Source organism: Chanos chanos, chromosome 9 (genome assembly GCF_902362185.1).
Source record: "Chanos chanos chromosome 9, fChaCha1.1, whole genome shotgun sequence".
NCBI lineage: Eukaryota > Metazoa > Chordata > Actinopteri > Gonorynchiformes > Chanidae > Chanos > Chanos chanos.
The window spans coordinates 7,824,835-7,843,208 of NC_044503.1; the positions used below are offsets into that span (position 1 = coordinate 7,824,835).

The following is an 18,374-nucleotide window of genomic DNA, read 5'->3' on the forward strand; positions in this document are numbered from 1 at the left end:
ATGTAGTTTAGTGACCTGGGCACATATGGGCGGCGGGAAGTTGGGTGGGATTTTGAACATTACACAAACCATAACAAATATGACTATATGAGTTCGTTGAAGGTTTCCAAGTTTTTCGGACAAACTGATTTTTATACATGTGATACCCTATTTACAGCAGCACTCTTTCATCGGATTCGCATGGTTTCAGAAATGATAGCTAAGTGTTATCCACACCACGCTATAAGTTAACATCAAAATTCAGTTCTTTTGGCTAGTCAGGTTTTCTGCCATTTTGTCCTAGCCTGAGACAACAAAAGTGCGGCTATTTGTTCAGTTTATTTTGCTTAACTCCTCGCTGTTTCGAGCTGTATATCTGAAATATAGTGAGCTGTAACTTGCTAGCTACCAGTGTGCGAGTGGCGTGTGAAGATGGGTGATAGAAGCCTTACTCGAGAACTTAAGCGTTGGGCGATCGAGGAGTTCAATATACCCCCTCAAAGCCTACCACACGACAGTTACATCAAGACGTGAGTGACCTTGAAAGACTTGTATTACATCAATGATTTCTTACAAATGTGTTGTCTCATGCATTTCTGTTACGGTGCGCCAGGCTGTGCGTTGGGTCTGGAGCCTCCATTTGGAAGTATGTGATACGACATGTCTTCAATCAGCGGTGAGTGGGTGATGGTCCTTCAATATTCCATTTACCTTCAGTTGCTGATCGGACTGTGTTGCTGCTTACTTACTAAATAGAACTTCAATGTTTCCTATTATTGCAGGAATGTACGAATGATGCGTGGGAATCTTCAGTGGTATCCTTCCACGTGTTAAACTTGAAAATGTCGAAGTTGTAAATGTCGAAAAGCATACAAGCCTATTTGAAGGTGTACAGTGACTGGTAAAGTCATACTTAACCGTTTTGATGAGCACCGTTATGCAGGCTTTGTAAGGATATGGAGGATACTGTTGACCTAGGTCTTGTCAATGAGAAGAACATTTTTTTCCTTGACATTTTGATTTCTAAGGTACAAAATCCTGCAGGATAAAGAGGTAAGGAAGTTTGTTTTCATAAGCATAAGTAAAAAGTCAAAACTAATAAGAGAACAGCAAAAAAAAAAATTGACTATTTCTTTTAAATAGTCTTTCTTTCAGACTAAAAATACTTTGTAATATAGTGTAGATCGGTTGTGATGCCATGGGCTTGAAATCTCTGGTAAGATATAGTGGGGGAAAAAAAGACTTATTTTTCCCAATTAGAACTGTGTTGTAACTGTTTGTGTGAACTGTTCATATGTAGCTGAAAGAGATGGAGGGCCAGAGTGAAGCGGCGAAGCGTCTGGAGCTCCAGAGAGAGATTGAAGAGATGAAGGCAGAGCTCAACCAGTTGGACTCACAGATAAGCGGGGCCGAGTCCCAGCTGGCCGCCGAGGGTGAGTTCCCTCTCACGCACGCCATTCCACGTCGTTTTAACTTTACACGTTAACGTACGTCTGGTACCCCTCGCGCGCTCTCTCTGTTTCTGAGCAGAGCAGTCCGTGAGCAGGAGCTGGGGACTGTGCGAGGAGAACCGACAGCGTGCCGTTCTCCTGCAGGCTTTCAGACAGCGCTGCGCCGAGGAGAGACGCGCGCTCTCGGGGGACGCGCAGCGGATCAGTGTACACAGCCACGCTCTGGAGGACCTCTCCAGGTTTGCCTTGTCTGTCCTTCACTGTCACTTCTAATACTCCAAAGCTCTCCATATACCACAACAGCTTCATGATGACTGTGTAATTGTGGTGGGGGAAATATATTTGTATGGGCTTTTTCTTTGCCATTGTTTACAGTGGCACAGAAAGAAACAGTGAACTGAACTGTGCTTGGGGGGGGAAAAAAACACCGCACGTAATATTTTGACATTTTGCAGGAAAGCTGAAGTGGAATTGGTGTTCGAACCTACTGAGAGTGGAGACGGTCTCGACCCCACAGGGCCAGAACCTGTGATTTTAGTATGGGTTTTTTTTGTTGGCTTGTTTAGATGTATTGATCATACAAAAAATATCACATGTTACAAGAATATATCAAACATACTGTAAAACCATATATCCTTTATTCATCTTTTTTTGATCAGCCACACATCTGTTTGTCTCCCTCTCTCTCTCTCTCTCTCTCTCTCTCTCTCAGCGTGATGTGAGGAACCTCTGTGAGGAGAGAGTCCTTTTCTTCCAGTCTTTACAAGAGAGTGAACTGAAGACAAATCCATCCACTACACAGTAAGAGCTGTTCTAAACAGAGAAAAAAAGATTAGGGGGCTTTGCTCCTTTACTTTTCTCACTGATATTGATCACGTTTTTTTTTTCCCACCAGACTGACCCGGGATCAGAGAGCTGCTGTATTCCAGCAGTGGTTAAGTGCTGTGGAGGTAAGGGTTGACTGTGTTTGTATGCATACAGCTGTGTATGTGTAACTTATACCACACAATCTCTCAACCTTTGTCAAAAAATACCTACAAACTGAGAGCACCATGTCTTATGAGTTTTCTTTGATGCCGATGATGTGTATGTGTATTGATATATAGTGTGGATATATTGTGGTTTTCTGCACTAAGTACCTTTTCTATACTTTGATGCTTTTATTTGTAGAGCTTGCTACAGTCTCACCCACCCAGTCAAGTGGTGTCAGCCCTGCAGGCTCTGGCCTCCCAACAGCAGGTGGTGCTGGAGGAGAAGCTTGCCGCTTTGGATGTGGGGCGTGACGTGTCTGCCTTGGGGTGAATTGGACTCTTTGGTCATAACTGAGTGGTCGCGAGACGTTAGCTTTTACCTGCTGAGACGGGTTGATTGAGGGCCTGTTTGCTATGTTTCTCTGTAAATCATTCTGGACAAATGCATCTGCAAAATGATGAAATATGAATTTAAGTGAATGCCAAATGTTCCTTTTCTCACTAAAGAGCCCTTCTTAAATATGTAGGATGCGATTCTAGCCATCCTGAATACAAATGCCTGTATTACAGTGAGAAAGCATGCCCATCATCTCAACTGATGTTCAAATTGGACAGGTTTCGTTATGAGAGTAACCATTTGCATGATGTTTCAAGAGACGGAGAAGATCTTCCGCCCGTCAAGAGTCTTTTACAGGTAATTTGCATAGAGATTCATTCATTCATCCAATTCTGGTGTAAGGTCTTTTTTTTTCCTGACAAATCGTTTTTATAATTATCATCTCACTAATGATGAGAAATACACCATATAAAGGCATCTGCTTAAAATCTAAAATATGTTTGATGTGTCCAGATTTGTTGAATATAAGATTTATTTATTTTTTAAAAAAAGGGTATTTTACCCCAGTTCTTTCATTTAGTCAGTCATTCAGGTTGCTTGGTAGAGTCCGGACACATTTCTGTAATGCACATGCGTTTTTGTGTCAGAAACGAAAGCGATAAGATTTGTTCACGCGCACGGTCATTTCCGGATTGAAAAGATGTTTTGTCCTGGTTAACTTTGGTTGATGATCTTGTTTCCGTCCTGGTCTTGTCTCTGTTTGGGCGATGTACGCAGTGGGCCCAGGAGGAGGTGGAGCAGAGCTACGTCCGGCTGTCGCAGACCCGCTCCAGAACCCAACAGCTCAAAACAGAACTCGGTGCCCGTATTAAAGAAGCCGAGCTGAGACTGCATGGACAGGACCTCGCGACAGACTCTCTCGCGTGGTACGTCTTGTTTCTCGGTCTTTGAGTTTGTCCCTCTTTAACGCGCGGGTTCACTGTAAACCTAAACCGTAGTGTTTGTCAGTATCTCAAGCGGTGGAACAAACAGTCTCTTTTTGATCAAGCAGTTGGATTTTTTTGGAGGGAGGTATTTTCAACAAGAACACTCATATTCTGTAATAACCTGAAACGCACCCAAAAGTCGAAATGCTGACCTGCCAGTAATGGTGGCAACTGTGTCAACAATGAATTCCCAAAAAAAAAAAAAACATTTCTAAAATGTCAAATGGGTAAAAAAAGAAAAAAAAGACATTTCTTGCAGACACTGGGTTTTCTGACATATTTTCTGATGTGTAAGCTCTTTGATCCTTTTTTAAGTGGTTCCCACTGGAGGCATGGGGAAGCAGGTATTTTAGTATCGCTCTGGGATATACTCACTGATGTGAAGGGGTTTTTGTTCAGTCAAACAGCGAAAATTGTGCATTAACACATTCATATGAATATTGGATTTCAAAGTATAAATAACCAAAACCTTGGACATATCGGGTTTACTGGAACCGCAAAGATCTCGTCAACTGTTTAACAAGGAGACCGCTGTCGAAATGAACCCTTATGTCAACGCTGGAGAACATCCCTTTAAGTGAATTACAGACACTTTAAACTGTTGGCTTTTTAAACTCTCAGTGAAATGATTTGAATAAATACCTTGTGTTCTACATTAATATGTAACTCTCTCTCTCTCTCTCTCTCTCTCTCTCTCTCTCTCTGCGGTAGGTGTGTGTTTGGCCTGGAGCTGCAGTGTGTTTTACAGGCGGCGGTGAGGGACAGCATACGGGAGCAGTGTTTGCAGCTGGAGCTGCAGGCCAGAGAGAGACAAGAGGCCCTGAAGAACCTCCAGACACAGTGGCAAAGCATCATCAACTTCAGACGGCTAGTGGTGGGGACGCAAGCAAAAAAACACACTTCACCGTTTCCTCTGGGGTTCGCTCGTAACGTGCGCTTTTCTGATGAGCTTGCTGATCTTTTTTTGTTTGTGTGTGTGTGTCCTCAGGATATCAGACAGGAACAGATAAGAAGTTTGATCAAAGCCAACTCTACAGCGAAATCTGAACTAACCAGAGTTCATTCAGAGGTAGAGCATATCACATCGATCTGGTCTGAAATGTTGCATTTTGGGTTTTTTAACCGTGAGTATGCCAGTGTATTACGTTTGTTTGTCTGTCACGTACACTTCCTCAGATAAAAGAGTTCGTAGGAGAGAAACTCGGCCCCCAGTTCGGCGACGTTGTCAAAGCGGCGGGTGGCCTTCGTAATTCGGTCTCACAGGAAGCCAGACAGTTCAGTTTGGTGTCATTGGCTGCTCTTGACTACAGAGTGATGGATGGGTAATTTTTTATTTTTTTTTTTTAAGTTATTGTGCACGTATTTGAATCAACGTATGTTATGTTTCCCCTTGGCTGTTCGATCAAAGTTTACAAATTAAAATTACACTCGCCGAAGAGAGAGAAATTACAAACAGTCTAATGATTGGGAGGGGTGGGGGGGCTTAAGGCAGCTGCTATGTAGCGTAGCACCTTAACTATTCACTTGTCCAGCAATTTTTGAATTTGACTTCAGGTATTATTGAATTAAGGCTATTAACACACAGGTTAAGGCAGTGCGTTCTGTTCTGCAGGGAGCAGAGAGTTCCGGCTGGCTGGCTTTCACTTTATCGGCTGCGTTCCCCAACTTGTCATCAGCTGTGTGAGAGTCTGGTGTTTCCAATGTACATGGTGAGTCCAAACAAGTCTCCCCCAGCCATTGTTAACATATACACACGTCAGTACTGTTAACATGTGCTATCCCCTCAGGATTATTCCACTCTTAAAACCACCGCTCTGTCGTTCATTCTCTTTCATTCAGGCTCCAGAGGAGCTGTGGTCTCAGACTGTGGCCCAGAAGCTGGAGCTGCGACACCTCCGCCAGTTACTCCAGCTCCTCTCCTCCTCGTCAGCCAGTCTGCAGAGGCTGACGGCTCAGCTTCCCGCATCTGATCAGCAAGGTCTGAAAATCTCCGTTTTTTTTTACGCCGTCGACCGAACAGCAGAGAGCTATAAAAAATCAGCTGCTTTAGGAGTACTTTAGTCTCGTACTGTCTGAATTCAGTTCCACATCCCTCCCTCTGTCCCTCTCTCTCTCTCCCTATCTCTCTGTCTCTCAGCTCTCCTGCAGCTGGTGCGGACGGAAGATGCGGAGCTGCTGCAGTCTCTGTTGCCTCGGGCCAGAGAGCTAATCAAACGCTGCTCCAAAGGCCTGTCCAACTGCAGTCAAGTCAAAACCGCCATCACACACTGGTGAGATCCAAGTGAACATTTCTATTCCTACACAGCCCCGGGGTGGAGTAAGATTCAAAATGTCAAAACGTACTCCTGACCTTCTCATGGTTTTATATATTTTTTTTTTTTTGGGGTGACTGTATTGCTTAGTCATTTACCCTATTCATTCTATTTTTTGTGCTGTCTGTTTTCCAGCCATTTCATCCTGGTGGTTTTATCTGTGCATGAAAACCACACACCAAAGTACTATCCTCTCCTGTCTTAACTAAGTTGTCTTTGTTTAAACGACTGCATATAATGGCTAAGAGTGAGCTATACACGTGACTGTTTTGACAGGCTGGGGATGGGGTAGACATCATAATTACATCCCTTTATATCAAAATCCCTATTACTGCAACACAGACAGGAGGCTGTAATATAAAACATTTACATGTCGTGTCTTTAAAGAAATGATTATTAACGCTCCCTGTGCCGTTTGTAGGTGGGAACAGCCAGCTCAGTTTGCCATGCCAGAGATGCAGAGGGGGGGTCTGACCTTCCACCAGTGGCTGCAAAGATGGAAATTAGCAGCCAAAGGATTTTAATTTGTTTGTGTTTGTTGTTTTTTTTTTTTTAGTGTATGTATAGAAGATGACTTTACTTTTAACAATGGCTGGAAGCGTGAATGTAAAAAGCAGAGACGCACGCACTTGTGTTAGAAACTAACCCGTGTTGAAGTGTGGTTTGACAAGTTCTCATCCGACTTGCTTGCAAAAACAGGAAATAAAGAATTAAATAATGACGACAGAGAGTCGTTTTTGAGGGTGTTTTGGTTTTTTTTTTTTTTAATCTACTTTCACACAGCAATATTTGTCAATGTTATCTTAAAAATGTTAAAATGTCTTTTAGCATGATCTCGGGCTGGTGTTTTTCTCCTTGCCAAATTAACACTGCGTAATATATACTACTGACAAATATATGTGTGGTTAACCAGCAATGTGAAATAAGTTACTCACACGTTTTGTTTTTTTTTCTTTGACACCCTGATTAGCTGGCACCATTTTAGCATCCACTGACTTAAGGCTTGTAGCACATATATGTACAATAGACACTTCATGGTAAACAAAAAAACAAACAATTAAAAAAAACATGAACTAAACTGTACATTAATAGTAAAAATAACATTCAAACTGAATGCAGATGGCAGTGCCAATTCAAGTCCCACAGTTTGTTTGTTGTTTTTTGTTTTTTTTTGTAAACGAAGAATAACAGATAATGCTTTAACTCAGTCCTCCTTGCTTTTAACTGTACCACAAAAAAAAAGCCTCAATGAACAGTTTTGTTTTTGCAAAATATGAAAGTTCTGATGGGATGACGTTCTTGTCCACATCACTACCGTATTCTGGTGAAGAGGTTTAGCACTGATACGGATTCCTGAATGGGAAGGCAAAGATTTCCGTCAGATACTTAAGCAGAACAGAAACCAGATGGACATTTTAAACTACAGTCTCTTCAAAAAAAAAAAAAAAAAAAAGAAAAGAAAAACGAGGAACAAACATCTAAAAGCTGCAATACAGCTATAAATCAGATTGACAAATCAAAATGATTCACCTTCGTTGACCGTGTTTTACTGAATACGTTCCAGAAGCGCAGTGTTTCATCCCCGGCCCCCGTGACTATTGCCTCACCGTCAGGAGACATGGCCTTTGAGAGAGAGAGAGAGAGAGAGAGACAGACACCAAAGGGTGGAATGAGAAAGCGATGGCATTTAAAGGGTTGTAAAAAAAAAACTTGTTTAAATGACTGTTTCACTGTAAAACTGTTCAACAAAAAGAAAAAAAAAAAAAAAAAACACAGCCCAGTTCTCACCAGGTAGAGCACTCTGTAGGAATGACCAGTTAGCTTGGCGACTTGAGTGAGAGAAGGGTATTTCCACACCAGGATCTGATTCTGAGAGTAACCATGTGTGCTGACCTGGAAAAGCAAAAAACAAACAAGACCATTTAATACAAACTGGCACTTTCACCAACTATAAAAAAAAAAAAAAAAAAAAAGAACTGATTCTTTTGAGAGGTATAATAAACCACAGCAATATCAAAAACAACAAAAATAACCTTCTGAGAAACAAACGAGTTGTCAGGTGAACGGTGTGTTCGTACCAGTTCGTTGGTGTGCTTGGACCAGGCCAGGTTGCAGACTTGCGAGCCCGTGTCGACGCACTGCAGCGGCTGGGCGGTGAGCGTGTTCCAGAATCGGATGCAGCGATCTGCCGTCCCTCCGCCTGAGGCCAGGAGTCCGTGCTGATGTGGAGACCAGGCTATGGCCTTCACCGCAGCCAAGTGCTCTGTGTACTGCTGGACCGGAAGCACGCTGGAATGGTTCCACACCAGCAGCTGACAACACAAAGACAATTGGGACCATCAATACCCACCATCAACCCAACGGCCAGTTTGACCAGTTTCTTCAGGAGTGGAAACATTCATAGTACAGAATTATTATCCCCCCCCAGTATCTGTTACAAAACTGTCCTCTTAAAATCCAGTAGACTAGCAGCATTTTCTAGATCCAACTTATGAGTACATTACACCTTAAATACAAAAGAATACCGGCTAGACAACCAAATTTAACTTTTGGTGAGTCAGAGGGTGTGTGAAGAAAGGAGACAGTCTACTCTGGTCTACAGTTAAATCGTGATACAGGAGAAAGGAACAGGAACCTTGTTGTCGTTGCCTCCCGAGGCCAGGAGCTGGTGGTCGGTGCTCCACTTCAGGCCGCAGACTTCCTGCCTGTGACCCTGCAGACGGCGCTCCGACTGGAGGGGGGGCGTGCGAATGTCCCTCTGTAAGATCATGCGATCCCGACTACCGGACGACAACTGGTCTGCGTTCCACGCCAGCGCACCTGCGGACCACGGGCCAAAGGCGCGGTGAAAAGGGAGGCCGTCAACAGTAATGTTCAAGGCAGGAACTGGAAAACTGTTTCACCATTTAAAAACTCGTTTTCCAAAGACGCTTGTGATTCTGCTGATCAGACATGCACGTCTTACCGACTCGCGCGGTGTGACCCTCTAATGCAAACAGTTTCTTGCCAGCAGCTGCGTCCCATATCTGTACAAATCCTTTATGTGTTCCAACCGCCACGTGATTTCCCTAAATATGAAATCACAAATGTGAAATCTCATCTCGAAACATTTTTCTGAATGCTTCCTTCTCCAAAGCGTACCAGAGGTTCAACTCACTCTTTCAGACCAGCCAACTGACGTGACCGAGTCTCCCTCCACTGATAGATCACATAACCGGGTTACCTGAGGAGAAATCGCAATAAAATCCCATTAGCAGACCAAAACACATGCTGTGTCTACTCGACGAATGTCTCACCAGGAACAACGAGGACAATCTCATTACTTTGACTACAGACGAATTAAATGAGAGACACATAACAATCGAAGGCTTTACTGAACGTTTTTGCTTACTTGGCTGGTGCAGGCACTCCAGAGGTAAACACACGTTCCAAGTCCGACGCTGAGAACGTTAAGGGAGGACCAGTCCACGAGGTTGAGGTAGAAGTCATCTTGTAGCTCAGGCGCGTCTAGCACCTTAAACGGAATCTTCGAAATTTTACGAGTGGGTTTCCGTGGAGACCGTAACAGCTTCTGGCTGTAAAGAAACCAGCCACACGTAAGAACTTAATTACGCCTCTCAGACTTTATTTGATTTTACTTTGCTGAAATATTGCCAGTTTACCTTTTGCTGCTGACAGGAGAGAGGGAATATGGGGAGACACAGTTGCCATCATCAGGGGTTGACCTCTTGGCACTGAGAGAATACTAAAAGCGAAGTGAGAAACAGGTTTCTGTTTTAACGTACTGTACAGCCAGGAGCGTTTGACAAACATAAACCCTTAACCAGCGTGAGAAAGCGGTTTACATTAAAAAGACTTCTCCTCTCGGGCGTGGACGGTAACAAACGCCGATCTTCCGTCTGCGGATCCTGAACTTTCTCTATCCCCGCTCCAAGCAGCTCGTTCTTCAACAGAGCTGAATACGCCAACCCATCTGCTGCGTGCGACCGACACAGAACAGAGCAATCAACGAAGATCGACAGTCTAAAACTCCAAATCAGACGACTGATACTGCATTAACACAGGACGGTACTCTCTCGGCAGGCGCTTTCCTGGACCACCCACCTTTGCTGGCGTCTGACGAGGCATCCTTTGTTTTTTTATTCTGGCTCGGTGATTTCTCATTCTCCTGTGCATAAACAAAAAGCAACTGTTTGGTGATGATTTCCATTTCCTTCAGGAGTCACGATTATCTGTGACACTGAGGCAAAGACAGAGGAAATAAACGGTTACGTTGATCCTGTGGAAATTGATGCTCCAGTTGGCTCCAGCTCGGGATGGGATGAACCTGTCCCCGTGCTTGCTGGGGGATGACATTGGGGACTTCGTGGGCGTCAGGTGACGAATCGTTTGTGTCACTTTCTGTTAATCATCAAGACAGTGCATGGACGGAAAGAACTCAAGCTTACCTTTTACTGACAAATTCTTTCAAAAAAATAATAATTCTACTGTCCTCTAAATATTTGACTGGCAATTTGCACAGCAAGCCACAAAAGCAAAGCTGTCCACATCAAAGTGGGCTCTCTATCACTGCCTAGCTGTTGAAAGCTTCTAGAATGTACTACTGTGAAATGAGTGTGTGGTATGCAGTCTGCAGCACTAACCATAGGACTGGTGTTATCATTCTGGATGTTGATTTGCCGTAATAACCGGCACTCATAGTCCTGGTCCATCGAGGTGAATCAAAGAGGTAGGCAGTAAGACGTAAATTCACAGATGTGTTCTTCGGCTGTAGTCAGGGGCCAGGGTACACCCGTAAAAAAAAAAAAAGAACATTAAAAAATCAGCACAATTACTTCTTCTGATAAACACCCTTATTTTCAAGAACAAAAAGAATATCTGTAATGTATCATGTCAGCAAAACATATTAATTATGTAACACAGTCTAATCGAAACTGCTGGTAAACTCTCCTGCTTTCAAAAGGACCTCGAGCGAATACCAACTGTTAAGTTCTCCGCTGAACAGGTGCTGGACAACTGGTCTATTATTTACATTCATAACATCGCACTGCAGTAAAGCCCACCCAGTGGTACGAGTCTGTCTCAAGTGCTTTCCAAACGGGCCAAAATTTTCTTCTCGACACCCATTAAATAGCAAGCTGTAATATGCTAAAAGCGCTGTCCTCGACGGGCATGTATAAGGTGATAATGCGGTCTAAAATTTGCGGTGGACGAAATTAGTCCAGCTAAATTTGTCAACCCGCATCAGCTGGCTGGCTGAACGCATTAGCGTTGTACAATTCAGCGTACATCTACGAATATACCCACACATTCGAATGACTTTGTGTTTTTTAGTCCGAAAAAATACTAACGCTAGTAAGTTAACGCTACTTCCGATATCAAGCAAACGTGACTGATGGATTCATCACGAGAAATAAATGAAAAATCACTTCTAAAGCTTGCGGAGAGAGCATATCCTCGCTTTACATATTTCGTAAGGGCGTCAAACTGCTGAAGCTAGCTAAATCTATGGGTGGTAAATCTTAATTGATGCGTTACATAATTAGGCAGCTCGCTTTCTCGGTTTGAGCACATATGTATATAAGTCACTCCGGGAGGCGATTTAACTTTTTCATTATCTTTTTGATAGAGCAAACAAGAGACTATACTTGGTATAATCGAACAGGCCACCTAGGTTACCTAGTCTGAAAGCAGATTATGTCCAACATGCAACAATCTTACCTCGAGTTGGTAATTTAGGAAATTATCAACAGAATTAACCCCAAATACGATTCTCTCTTTCACCATCCAAAAATTTTCAAAAGATTTGGATTGCTTTGGTTAAAGCGCAGTTAAAGCTCGCTGACTGGTTGTCTGCTTTAGTATGTTATTGATGGCATTGCATTGGATTGTGGGTAAATGCTTGAATCAGTGACGTCATATTATTTGAAACAAAACAAAAACACTAAAAGCCACGTTTACATGACTACCATTTCACTCACTTGCTCCCCACCACTCTTAAATTAAACAATATTATAATATTTCAAGAGCCATCGTTACTGGAATAGAGAGGGGTTTGGAGTGTAGTACTGGAGGAGACTTAAGATCATTTGAAAAATAAATGGAGAGTTTACGAGCAAAATTGAATGAGTGGAGGACGTACATTGTGGTGTCTGAAAAGAAAAGAAAAGAAAAGAAAAGAAAAGAAGAGAAAAGAAAAAAAGAACAGCTGACAGAGATAAAGAGTGTTATGACAGAGCGTGCATAACAACATCTTTTAAACGTCTAAAAAAACCAAAATATTCTTCAGTAACTATCCCCAATCTGTAAATATCAAGCATCGTAATGAAATAAAATAATGTGATTTAATAATCACCTAGAAGACAGCATTTTTTCCTGTCCCACAAAAGCGATACATTATAATCAATGTTCAGTGATTTATATTGTTGTTGCAAATGCTTTTATTTTGGCCAAAACATGATCCGGAAGTTGTCATTAACGGCACAGCTCGTCAAGGAACGATTGAAGGAATGTGAAATATGCAACAACACCAGCAACAAGTTTTCAATATGGCCACCGAAAGAGCAGTTTTAAAGTAAAAGTTCAAGCAGACTACATATTTTTGAAAATTCAGAGCTATGTACCTTTTTACAAAATTACACTGAGTGTGGAACTTTTTATACATGCACTGTAAAAGAACGTACCATGGTGATTCACCAATCCATTGTGATTCACAATGTAGATGAACTCAGAAATGGGGTACATGTAAGAATGCCAAAACCTAACAAATTACAAAAATAAAATCAAAGTTTAGAAAAACTGTAAAATTCCTTGGGCAAAAATCGAAACACTAAAATATTGTGACATTATTGAAATGTTTCCTACGGGGACTTTTTAGGATTTTGGATTACTTATCAATAGTGAGTTTAGTTCAATATAAACTGAAAAAAGGCAAAAAAAAAAAAAAAAGACAAGGCTTTTCTGATTTTAGAGGGCTAATAGGTTTTGGAAAACTCACATATTGTTGTGGTTCCACGATGTCAGAATATTTAACAGGGAAAATATACAAAATATACGCCATTTTGTTAAATTAAACAAATTTGTGTCCAAAGTCACCACAGAAGTCCATTGTAGTTACGCATCACATGAAGTAACAACCCCAACGAAAAGAAAATGTTGCAGACGACTGACACTACATCTTTTAAATTGACGCAAACAATCGCAATTCTTCGGCTATAGTTTTGTTGTTGTTGTTGCTAATTGGCTCCCGCTTCATGGACGCCAGGACGACAAATACTAACTTCCGGTGTAAAGATGTTATTGAAGAAACACCGGTGTGTATGAACTCGCTTTTTTACCTACGTGATACTGTATTGGGTTGTAGGTCTGCGCTTTAAAATGGACAGGGAGAAGTCTGCTGCAGATATGAAAGCGTTGCTTGTTTACAAAATTAGACGTCGTAAAGAGGTTTTGCATAACTTCATCATAGATAGACGAGCTGAAATTCATAGACGAATGAGACATCGCAGGTATCTACTTCACAAACTCGAACGAATGCGAACGGTAAGTTTCGTGCCTCTGTACATTTTTGTTATTAAATGGTTAAGATCTGGCTGATTTTTAGTTATATGCAGGGATAGTGCTTTTCATATTCGATGTCCCCTTTTCTTCCAGAGTCCTGCGTTGCCATTGTCTACTGGACCACACTGTCGGCCTTCGCGTGCGTCAGAGAGCTCAGACTGGTGGGAAAGGGTGGTATTAACAGAGTTTCAGCCTCAAGACTGGCTTGACAGGTTTCATGTCAGCAAAGACGTCTTCTTTTTAATATGCACCAAACTTAAACCTCAGTTAGACCAGGCACCTTCAAGCAGGCCGAGTGTTCCTACGGAGAAAAGAGTCGCTATTGCCCTTGTTCGTTTGTCCACCAACATGGAGTACTGTTTCATCAGCGATCTGTTTGGTGTGTGTGTTGCCACCATTGGCAGATGTGTTCGGGAGGTTTGTGAAGCTATTGTTTTGCTACTGAAACCGCTGTACATGCATCTTCCTAGCATACATGAGTTAGAGGATTATTCCAGGCAGTTTCATTCACAGTGGGGTTTCCCGCATTGCGTTGGTGTCATTGACTCCCTTCACATTCCAGTTAAAATAACAAACAGGTCATCAAATGACTTTTGGAACAGGAAGGGGTGGCACTCTGTGGCCCTCCAGGGCGTGGTTGATGGCAGAGGCTGTTTCTGGGACGTTTGTGTGGGCTTCCCAGGCAGCACAGACAACCTGACAATCCTCCAGAGCTCTGAAGTTTGGACCATGGCTGGTCAAGGGGGTCTGTGCCCTCAACCACCCAGAAAACTCATGGGCCAGCCACTTGGGTATCTGCTGTTAGGAGATACCACTTATCCTTTGCAGAGTTGGCTGCTTAAATGCTACCCAACAACACCTCAGCTAACACCACAACAGCACACCTTCAACATACACCTAAGTCGATGCCGCAGCGTGATAGAGAACTCTTTCCAGCGCCTCAAAGCCCGTTGGCAGTGTCTGCACAAGACCAACGACACCCAGCTGGATCTCGTTCCCATGATGGCACTCGCTTGCTGTACCTTGCACAACGTGAGTATGGTCCACAATGATCCGTTTAAGGAACAGTGGTTGGAAGACCTGAGCCAATCAGAGTGTCTGCAGTCCAGCGTTACAGCTCCCGTCTACATGGACGACCCGAACGCGGAGCAGGTCCGATCGCTGCTCTGCAACTACTTCCAGCTGCATGCACAGGGTAGAGCACACTCGCATCCTCACACGCCTTTCCCCGGTGTCCCCATGAATATTCCACAAGGCAGTGCTGAACCAGTACAACTTTTAACTACGCTCTGACTAGAAACTTGAGCTTTCTGACACATTTTGTGTTATGTTTCCAAAAGCCTTTTTTTTTTTTTATCATTGTTATTATTTTATTCTATTTATGAGTTTTCACTGACATTTTCAATCCGCGCTGCAATAGTTCATACTGGGTTTTTTTTTATTATTATTTGTCATATTTGTATGATATTTCTTTACAAAAAATATATTCTTATCATGTCTGTGACATGGTGCGAGTTATTTTGATCCGGCTTTAAGCTTGGAATCCATGATGTTATCACCGAGCAAAATATTTCCCAATAAAGTGATAAGTGACGATAATCCGATCATTACTCGCTGTTTCCTTGTATAAAATTGTGACCCTAAGAATGACATTTACACCCCGATCCTGCAGGCGGCAGTATCACCACTCTGAACCTTGGAGATTCCCCACTGATGTGCAACAAGAAACCTTTCCCTTTGCCGTGAGCGCATGGAAAGGTGGACGCTAGCTTACCAACTTATGAATGGTTAAAGTCGCAGTTTTAATAGTAAGTACATTGCTCACGTTGTTTTTTCATAGCCAGCAATCATAGTTAGCAAATTAAGCCCATTAACACCAGTTTTGTCAGCATTTTGAGGCGTAAACTTCTGTAACTTAGAGTAGCCACTAGTTGGCTGGCCAGCTAGTCCGGATCGTTGTGTAACGTAGAGACATCTGACCAAACTACGCATTTAATTTGTTCAGTTTTGTTCAGTTCGTGTATCATAGTCATTTTAATAATAGATCAACTAGATAGCTTTACCGAAGAGAGCTAATGAGGTATGTCAGCTTTTATCCCACTGATTGTTTACGACGTCATAGATAAAATAATTGTATGGTGGGCTGTGAGCAATCAGTTAGCTCAGTATAATATTACACATGCTTTTCGACAAATTGTCGTCATACTAGCATATGAAAGACGCTTAACGCAATTCAGTTGCACGTTGGATAGACATTTCATCAACTTATTTTTGTTCTTTGTTTCACCAGCTGTCTTTCCAGCATCTTAACCCATAAGCATGGCAAGCGAGCAGGATGTGGCGGCCGTGGGCAGGATACTGGTTAACCCAAATGAGAGTCTGACAACTCGGTTTAGGGCTCTTTTTACCTTACGTAACCTCGGAGGATCGGAGGCCATTAAATGGATCGGTGAGGCGTTTACGGATGACTCTGCATTGCTTAAACATGAGTTAGCATATTGTCTTGGCCAAATGCAAGACGAGAGGGCTATTCCCACTCTGGAGAAAATCTTAATGGACACCAGTCAGGAGCCAATGGTGAGACACGAAGCAGGTGAGTAATTTCATAATTATTTGTGTACAAGCTGTATTGCAGAGGAAATGTTGGTCTAATAACATCACATCACACAACTAATGTTTTGTTTTGCTTTTTTTTTTCACCTTCCATTCAATTTTTTCAGGCGAAGCGCTTGGAGCAATTGGAAATCCAAAAGTCTTAGACTTACTGAAGAAATATTCAGAAGATCCAGTTATTGAGGTATGATATATATATAAAAAAACTTCCATAAGTAAACACTTTATTTAAATTATTAACGTCAGGCGTCCTACTTTGGTCAAAAGCATTGAAAAACAAGAAATTTTGTTTTCATAAAGGCTGTATCAGTGATGGTAAACAAAATGACATTGGAAGCATGCAGAAGTATGCAGTATTAAGCTGTGTTAAAATGTCTCCCCTTTCAGGTGGCAGAGACTTGTCAGATAGCTGTCAGACTTCTCGAGTGGAAGATCAGTGGGGGTGACAGAAATTCAGGGGAAACCACAGATAACAACCCCTACCTCTCTGTAGACCCAGCCCCTCCTGCCCAGCGCAGGGGCGTCTCAGAGCTGAGGACACAGCTCCTGGATGAAAGCCTGCCTCTGTTTGAGCGCTACCGGGCCATGTTCGCCCTGAGGAACCTGGGCACCAAGGAAGCTGTCCTGGCTTTGGGAGATGGTGAGAGAGAGAGAAAGAGATTTTTGTTTGTTTGTTTATTTATTGGAAGATGGTTTGGTGTCATACATGGCAAAAAAAAGATGTGATCTTCAGTCAGCACAGCTTAAACTTATACCAAGATCATTGTTTTGTGAAAGGTCCAGGCATTTGCCTTCAATCTTGTAGTCCTGAAACCCATACCTGCTGGTTAACAGAGAATACAAACTTGTATTCACTACACTTTCCTCTCTTAATTATTTTTCCCTCATTATTATTATATGATTATTATTTTTTCTTTATTTAATTAATTTATTTTATTTTAATACTAATTCATTATTGCTAATGTTAATTGCTATGTCTTTCTGTTAATTGTCAGTCCTATGAGGAGCTCAAAAGGCTGACGCGGATGGGTCGGGGGGGGGGGGGCAGATGGGTTCACTACAGGGGCATCACGTGTCACTCTGCTGTTTTGTGATGATTCCTAAAACGCCAATAAAATATGCTCCAAAAAAAAAAAAAGAGAGAGAATATAAACTTGGTTTTCAATATAATCCCTTTCATTTTTTTTTTGTTTTGTTTTGTTTTTTTTTTTTCCAGGCCTGCAGTGCGGCAGCGCTTTGTTCCGCCACGAGATCGGCTACGTCCTGGGTCAGATCCAGCACGAGGCCAGCATCCCCCAGCTCCAGGCCGCCCTGGAGAGGGAAGACGAGAACCCGATGGTGAGGCACGAGTGCGCGGAGGCCCTGGGATCCATCGGCAAAGAGGCATGCTTCCAGATCCTGGAACGTTACAGGAAAGACCAGGAGCGGGTGGTGAAGGAAAGCTGCGAGGTCGCGCTGGACATGTTGGAATACGAGAACAGCTCGCAGTTTCAGTACGCCGACGGACTCCTACGGCTCCAGGAGGTTCAGTGAGGCCAAGGTATCGCTGACGGACAGTGATCGTCGTAACCGCGTTCTCTTCCGACGTCGTTTTAAAAAAATATCTGGAGATGGCCTTCAACCTTTTGTACCTTATTCAGAGAATACAGATCCAGTATACCTCAAGGATGATGCGATCCGCGTATTTATTTATTGCTGAGGTAAAAATGTGTGTTTCTGGCTCCTCTTAGGAATTCCCGTCGATCTAGTGTCCTCATCACACTACTGGTCAGTTTTGTAACTTGGCATTTCTGTGCATAAAATATGATAAACAATAAAGGTTTGTCTGAGGTCAACTGTTGTGAGTCTTCAGTGAGTTGTTGGTTGAGGTCAGACAGGGATAGGTTTTTACAACGTAACGTGTATTTCACCTGTCTCTGCGAGAGGGAATCTGCCCTCATCCAGCTCGAGTTAATTAAGGCTTCATCCAAGGCTAGTTTTAGAAGAGGATCAAACGGTGTACTCGCTGCTACAGCTAATCCAACCCACAGCGGGTTCTCTCATTCACTAAGAGTTCCCTAACCTCACCGTAACCTTATCCAAAAGCGCTCAAATCCGTACAAACTAATCTGAAACCCACAATACAGTCACACCTACTCCCCAAAGGATTAGACTGGTATCAGCGA

At 42.7% G+C, this 18,374-nt stretch overlaps 3 protein-coding genes across 6 annotated transcripts; 2 read left to right on the forward strand and 1 right to left on the reverse strand.

The window, feature by feature from the left end:
• The first annotated feature begins 411 nt into the window (after positions 1 to 411).
• haus5 (HAUS augmin-like complex, subunit 5) lies at positions 412 to 6,560 on the forward strand. Its single transcript, XM_030784362.1, has 19 exons — positions 412 to 509; positions 593 to 655; positions 762 to 794; positions 1,008 to 1,032; positions 1,280 to 1,412; positions 1,510 to 1,669; positions 1,886 to 1,967; positions 2,143 to 2,231; positions 2,326 to 2,380; positions 2,601 to 2,728; positions 3,017 to 3,095; positions 3,516 to 3,664; positions 4,436 to 4,598; positions 4,713 to 4,793; positions 4,901 to 5,046; positions 5,337 to 5,433; positions 5,564 to 5,702; positions 5,862 to 5,994; positions 6,458 to 6,560. Exons 1-19 carry the CDS (start codon positions 412 to 414, stop codon positions 6,558 to 6,560), a joined length of 1,956 nt encoding a protein of 651 aa, XP_030640222.1.
• A 531-nt stretch (positions 6,561 to 7,091) lies between these two features.
• On the reverse strand, positions 7,092 to 10,795 carry fzr1a (fizzy/cell division cycle 20 related 1a). Of its 3 annotated transcripts, none has more exons than XM_030784126.1 (13): positions 10,680 to 10,795; positions 10,309 to 10,437; positions 10,141 to 10,204; positions 9,882 to 10,009; positions 9,699 to 9,781; positions 9,428 to 9,611; positions 9,194 to 9,259; positions 9,002 to 9,104; positions 8,672 to 8,856; positions 8,115 to 8,348; positions 7,825 to 7,929; positions 7,567 to 7,659; positions 7,092 to 7,389 (listed from the first exon to the last, which is right to left on the reverse strand). In XM_030784126.1, exons 1-13 carry the CDS (start codon positions 10,746 to 10,748, stop codon positions 7,348 to 7,350), a joined length of 1,485 nt encoding a protein of 494 aa, XP_030639986.1. In that variant the 5' UTR covers positions 10,749 to 10,795; the 3' UTR covers positions 7,092 to 7,347. The 3 variants fall into 3 exon arrangements, with proteins under 3 accessions (XP_030639986.1, XP_030639985.1, XP_030639987.1); XM_030784125.1 differs by having other exon boundaries at positions 9,882 to 10,012; XM_030784127.1 differs by lacking the exons at positions 9,428 to 9,611; positions 9,699 to 9,781.
• On the forward strand, positions 10,647 to 18,264 carry dohh (deoxyhypusine hydroxylase/monooxygenase). Of its 2 annotated transcripts, none has more exons than XM_030784129.1 (5): positions 10,647 to 10,654; positions 15,915 to 16,189; positions 16,317 to 16,393; positions 16,597 to 16,849; positions 17,426 to 18,264. In XM_030784129.1, the coding sequence occupies exons 1-5, from the start codon at positions 10,647 to 10,649 to the stop codon at positions 17,740 to 17,742; spliced, it is 930 nt and encodes a 309-aa protein (XP_030639989.1). In that variant the 3' UTR covers positions 17,743 to 18,264. The 2 variants fall into 2 exon arrangements, with proteins under 2 accessions (XP_030639989.1, XP_030639988.1); XM_030784128.1 differs by lacking the exon at positions 10,647 to 10,654 and adding an exon at positions 15,331 to 15,404 and having other exon boundaries at positions 15,887 to 16,189; positions 17,426 to 18,263.
• Positions 18,265 to 18,374: the final 110 nt, after the last annotated feature.

Coding starts and splice junctions, on each gene's coding strand:
- haus5 (XM_030784362.1), top strand. CDS start 412: ATGGGTGATAGAAGCCTTACTCGAGAACTTAAGCGTTGGGCGATCGAG. Junction 2,232..2,325: donor ACAAATCCATCCACTACACA/GTAAGAGCTGTT, acceptor TTTTCCCACCAG/ACTGACCCGGGATCAGAGAG. Junction 4,599..4,712: donor TCAACTTCAGACGGCTAGTG/GTGGGGACGCAA, acceptor GTGTGTCCTCAG/GATATCAGACAGGAACAGAT.
- dohh (XM_030784129.1), top strand. Junction 16,190..16,316: donor AATGGTGAGACACGAAGCAG/GTGAGTAATTTC, acceptor CAATTTTTTCAG/GCGAAGCGCTTGGAGCAATT. Junction 16,394..16,596: donor CAGAAGATCCAGTTATTGAG/GTATGATATATA, acceptor CTCCCCTTTCAG/GTGGCAGAGACTTGTCAGAT.
- fzr1a (XM_030784125.1), bottom strand. CDS start 10,748: ATGGACCAGGACTATGAGTGCCGGTTATTACGGCAAATCAACATCCAG. Junction 9,612..9,698: donor TCTCCTGTCAGCAGCAAAAG/GTAAACTGGCAA, acceptor GTTTCTTTACAG/CCAGAAGCTGTTACGGTCTC. Junction 7,390..7,566: donor GTAAAACACGGTCAACGAAG/GTGAATCATTTT, acceptor CTTCCCATTCAG/GAATCCGTATCAGTGCTAAA.